Source organism: Sinocyclocheilus anshuiensis, unplaced genomic scaffold (genome assembly GCF_001515605.1).
Source record: "Sinocyclocheilus anshuiensis isolate Anshui unplaced genomic scaffold, SAMN03320099.WGS_v1.1 scaffold197, whole genome shotgun sequence".
NCBI lineage: Eukaryota > Metazoa > Chordata > Actinopteri > Cypriniformes > Cyprinidae > Sinocyclocheilus > Sinocyclocheilus anshuiensis.
Genome location: NW_015540856.1, coordinates 28,495 through 34,143, shown reverse-complemented (window position 1 = coordinate 34,143; position 5,649 = coordinate 28,495). Strand labels below are relative to the sequence as shown.

General features: G+C 41.4%; 1 protein-coding gene across 4 annotated transcripts in view; it reads right to left on the bottom strand.

Annotated features, from left to right (window-relative positions):
• The window catches only part of LOC107687831 (fermitin family homolog 2), a 75,343-nt gene extending 69,722 nt beyond the window's left edge, over positions 1–5,621 (bottom strand). For 3 of the 4 annotated variants that reach the window (XM_016485302.1, XM_016485304.1, XM_016485305.1), the window contains exons 1-2: positions 5,419–5,621; positions 4,262–4,419 (exon numbers count right to left, since the gene is read on the bottom strand). In XM_016485302.1, the coding sequence (XP_016340788.1) occupies positions 4,262–4,418 (157 nt within the window). In that variant the 5' untranslated portion in view covers position 4,419; positions 5,419–5,621. Of the gene's footprint in view, positions 1–4,261; positions 4,420–5,051; positions 5,071–5,418 lie in introns of those variants that run through there. The other variant, XM_016485303.1, reaches the window with a different exon arrangement.
• Positions 5,622–5,649: the final 28 nt, after the last annotated feature.

Here is a 5,649-nt window from a genome sequence, read left to right as displayed (position 1 = left end):
GTGTTTGCTCCCTTTACACAGAGTGCGTGTGATCGCGAAATCGAAAGTGAAAGTAAACAGCGCAAACGCTCATTAAAAAATATTTAAATACACCGCATCCTGAGGGCGGCTCCCTGATGTGCCAAAATTATATACAATATTAGAATGAGTGGACACGAAAATCCCGGGAGCGAAACACGTTGCGGGAGCAGGCGGCAATGGTCAGAGATTCAGCGGGAGTGGGATTAAGAAAACAGCCGAATCCCAGACATTTCGGGCAATTAAGAAATCCCTGCCAGACGCATTTTTGTAGGTCCAAAAAGAGGATATGTCCCTGAGTTGTGCTTTTAAGTCGGAGTGTGGAAACAACATGGACACTCTCGTTACTACAAAGATGTGTTGGATTTGTATTATTAGAGCTTTCCGACTTGAGTTCACGTGCATTTTCTCAGTCGGGAAATTGTTTTTCACGTGCGGTGCCAGTGATGATGCTTCTTATGTCCGTTTTGGAGAACCAGAGGACAAATATTTCAATCGATCACTCAGACATGGCACCGAAATCTGCGTTTGGATTCGGTTCTAGTACATACCGGTTACATAGGTACCGGTGCCATATTGGTAACGGGTTTCGGTACCCAACCCTAATACCATAAGATAAAATAATCCATGCGAAAAATGACAAAATGTTACTTGGTCAAGCTGTGCTCAGGACTCTTATTTACAGGCTAATTTTGGCTGTGTCCAACACAGCTTCCTGCAAGCATTTAAGTGAGTTAAGGAAGTTCAGTTAACTTGTTTGAAATGAATACCTAAGATTATTAAGAACTGCACAAATGTCAAAGTGAATTTGTTGCACATTATAAGTGATCCTGAGATGATCGGAATACATTTGGAGAGTCTGAAAAGCACTAAGCTGCACAAATGAACTGGACAACTGAACAAATGAGTGGCATTTTGTTCTACAAAATATAATCAATTGTGTTACTTTAAAAAGAATGTGTTGCTATTACTAAACAGCAACTTTTCATTTCAAAGGCCAATATGAGAGATGTTTGGCTGGTTCAATTGAGGTTTGCATATACACTCGTAGTTCTAAATTACAGCAAAGACCAAACAACAGACTTCAGTACTTTATAAATGTAAAAGAAAAGATGAGCAGGACAGGCATATCATGTCAAGGGTACAGAATGAATTTCATGAGACAAAAAGGTCATGAACGCCAGAGGCGTATGGCATCTTTGTCTTCTTAAAGCAGGACAGACAGGTCGAGCTCACAGTGATCACAAAAGGCCAAAATGAAAGTCACAGAAAGAAGAGTCATTCGACCTCTTTCCACCAATCACAGAGCTCATCATGTGATGGCGGTCACTTGAGAACAATTTAGAAGCGCCTGTTCTTAAATATCCACCAATATTACAGCAGGATGAAGGGAAAGATTCAAATAAGATTAGTGACAAACAGCTCAAGATTAAAACAAACAGCATAACCCTGTCATGATCGGCACGGCTCTACTCAAACCAACTCTAACAATATGATGGTGGTTTCACCTTATCCATTACTTCAGATTCCACAATATGTCAAAAGAGAAAATGAACACATGTGCACATTATCTGTATGGTATTTGGCATCCAGAGAGCTCAAAGCATCCAAGAACCTGCAGTACCGCTGATCTGTTTAACCCTGTAAAGCCTGACTTATGAAATAACAGTCAGAAAAAACACATTTGAATTGAACCTTTACTTTGCATAGGCTATATGTTCAGAAATCTTGGCGTGATCTTTGATGACCAGCTGACTTTCAAAGACCACATTGCAAAAACCGCTCAATCATGCAGGTTTGCACTGCACAACATCAGAAAGATCAGACCTTCCTAACGGAGCATGCTGCACAACTTTTTGTCCAGGCCCTTGTCATTTCTAGGCTACTGCAATGCTCTTCTGGCTGGACTTTCATCATGTGCAATCAAACCACTTCAAATGATTCAGAATGCAGCAGCACGACTTGGCTTCATCGAGCCCAAAAGGGCCACGTCACACCTCTCGTTATCTCCCTGCACTGGCTACCGGTTGTGGCTCGCATCAAGTTTAAGACATTGAGACCTGCATATAGAACAGCCACAGGCTAAGCACCGTCCTACTTCCACTCACTCTTACGGATCTACATCCCCTCCAGAAGCCTGAGATCTACAAGTGAGCGACGCCTCGTGGTACCATCACAAAATCACTTTCCAGAACATTTTCGTTCACTGTTCCTGACTGGTGAATGATCTTCCCACCCCCATCCGGAATGCTGAATCCCTGACAATTTCAAGCGACAGCTGAAAACTCATCTCTTTCGTCAACATTTGACTGTATCCTAAAAAAAATAAATCAATAAATAAACTCTCTTTACCCTTTCCTTAATCCCTCCCTGTCTAGCTTGTACTAATCTGAACAATGTCTGAAACTTTGTATTACGAGCACTTCCAGTGTTCATTTGCCTCTTTATGATGAATCGCTTGTTGTATTCCTCAATTGTAAGTCGTTTTGGATAAGTCTGCTAAATGAAAAAATGTAAATGTAAATGTAAACGTAAGTATCAAATATGATACAATAGTCTTTATAGGGTTAACGAGCCAACAGACAAAAATAGTACTAATATCCAGATCCAAACAGAGTCTGAAACCCATTTTGAAAAGGGTCAAAAGCGAGCAGAAAGGTAAACGGAGCAAAGAGTACTGCACTCCTAATGGCAGCTGAAGGCAAAATATATAATAAAGAAACACACAGTGGGTGAAGGATGAGTAGGAATTTGTGAATCATAGGTTTTCTAATTCTGCGTACTGTACAAATTTCGTGTGGGCCTAATAATAGTACAAAGACGATTTTGATGACCAACAGCACAGCCAACTCTGGTGCTAGGACTGGTTTTGTATATCGCATAATGCGTCTTATTATGCATATTATCTATATAGTATTTGGCATCGCAAGAGCTGTGCCACTGTTTGTTTAATGAGCCAACAGACAATATTTCTCAACACCAAAAGACAGTAACGAAGCACTGACATTTTTGTTTTGCTCCAAGCAGGAATCCTCCAGCAGCATGCATGAAGAAATGATGTTTGAAAGTCTCTCTCTCTGAGGGGTTAATAGCTAACATGTGCTTTAAACTAGCACAAGCTCTCTCCCATAGCACCACTACACATTCCTGAAGAGTTTACAGGGTTAATGCATGGGTAACTAGACCCTGAATGAGTTTTCTCACACATCTACCCTCAAACAAAGCTGCTTTTTACATCGTTGCACTAAGATGAAGGTAGAGCCGCAGGAGGTCCTGGTGTGCCACATTCAACAGCAGAGAAGATAACAACAGATGCCACAGCTGATAGTTTACAGCAACACTTTTTTTAAGCCACTATTAAGTGCCGACAAGCACACCAAACAACACATTCAGAAAAATGTAGCTGCTAACACAGCAAGCCCTTCACAAGGGAGAATTAGTAGACATGTGTTCTCCATCTTCCTCTTTCATATAACCATGTCTTCATGGAGTGGGAAGAGCACGGAAACAAAGGCTGATTTGTTCTGTAGCTCTAAACAAGGATGAACTGCAAGAAAACAGCGAGGAAGCAGACTATGGTACATTTAATATCATCCAAACCCTCGTTTCTAACCAAAATAAATTGGTCTCAATCTCTGACACAAAAACAAATGCAAGGGAATAATTAGCAATCAACCTTTAAGGTTTTTCATTAACCGATTCAACATCTAGAGAACAGGGTGGCTGATAAAACCAATTGATGATGGCCCGTTCACACCAAGAACATAACTATTTTAGCATCCACACCAACTTATGTTCTGTTTATTATATGTGCAAGATGAAGTTTGCCAGTTTAAATGCTGGAGCTCTTTAAAGTCAGCTGGTTTCTGATTGGCTGACAATGTTTTTAGAGTTTTCATAATAGCACATTTGCTATTATGGCTCAGTCAATGCTTATAGTCTGAAATCTAGCAAATATTAACCAATTAAACAGTTTGGTCTATATATATATTGGTTTATTATTATAAATAATGTAAGAATACCTGCTACAGAGTAGCAGGAATCACTAAGTTCACATTAAACTTTACGCTGGACGTCTGAATTCAGTGTATGATGAATTATAGTTGAATCTGTGTACTATATTTCAGTTTCCAGTGAACAATCGTGTGTAAGCCGACCGTGAGTCAATGAAACCGCGGTAAGCGTGAGCATTGTCCGGCTCGGTGACCGCAAACTCATCCTGAAGGGTGGAAACTGTACGTACCGAGTTTCTCCACGAGTTTGAGCATCACACCGCCGATGTGGATTTCCCCGGTGACTCTGAGAGACACGTCCCTGTTGAGGTCAGTGACATGCATCTTCAGCTCCCAGGTCCCGTCTGCGTAGCAGCCATCCGGCATCCGTATACCGTCCAACGCCATCCTATAGAAACAGCATCAAAGACCATTATGATCGGTCAACTTCAGCAACTAGTGGCCTACAGGCTAAATCAAAATCAAAGCCCTTCAGACTGAAATACAGATTTTTTTGTTTGTTGGTTTATTTGTACAGCACATTTAAAAACAACTCATGTTGACCAAAGTGCTTTCCAATAGAACAACATATAAAACAGAACTAAGACAGCAAAAACATAAAAACTAAAATACAAGACCATCAAATACGCACCAGCTAGCTCACACCAAATGCCCGGCAAGTAAGTGCCCTCTTAAGAGTGCTTTAAAATGATAGATCTCAAAAGCTAGTCAGCTTCCCACCTAGACAACATTTTGGACTGAGCACTTATGATGCACTCCAGAGAGGCAGCACACTAACCTTACTTTCTGAGCTAATAGCAATGTACACAGACACAACACTTTATCAATGAACTGCAAGTAGATGTGCAAAAAAACAACAACACATAAAACACTTTAGGATTGGAAAATGATATTAGAGTTATTAAATATTACATATTGTACATTACAGACGGTACAGTTCATGCCAAAAAAGCACATTTAAACTGAATGGCTGTTTCTAGAAATCTGTGTGAACTAAATGCTTAAGTAGTTAAATCATACCAGCCGCCCCATGTTATAAATCGCAGTAAATCCTGGAGGTTATGGTGGTTTTAGTTTAGTGAAGTTAAACCTGTAAGTTAGCTCCGAAACTAACGGTCAAACTCGAGCCAGGGCTCCGATGACGTCAGCAGCCCCGCTCCAAACGCCAGCTAAACACAGAGAGCCAGGAGGTCAATGATAGAAAACACACCGAAACCACTGGGAAAGTTACGGTTTACTCGCTTTCTGGTCGAATACGAGCGTAGGCTTTCGAATTAAAGTAAGCAGTCGGGTTTGAAGAGCGCAACGGTTTGTATTCAGAGTTGCGGAGTAACGTACGCCAGACCGATCCTGAGAGAGCCTGGGTGAAATCATAGCGTTCACTAACCTTCCCAAATACGCCGAAACAGATCCGCAAAACACCACTTCAGTCCCCGGAGCTTCAGCACGCTGCGCGTTTTCTTTCCTTCGACCGCGTATTTAATCCTATCATGAGGAAGGTTCCCGAAAAAGAACAAAATCGCGTCCAGCGGCGGAGCTCCTGGAGGCTTTTGCGTTAATGGAGTCCAGCGGCCGTTCAGTGTGTGTGTGTGTGTGTCTCTCTCTCTCTCTCTCTCTC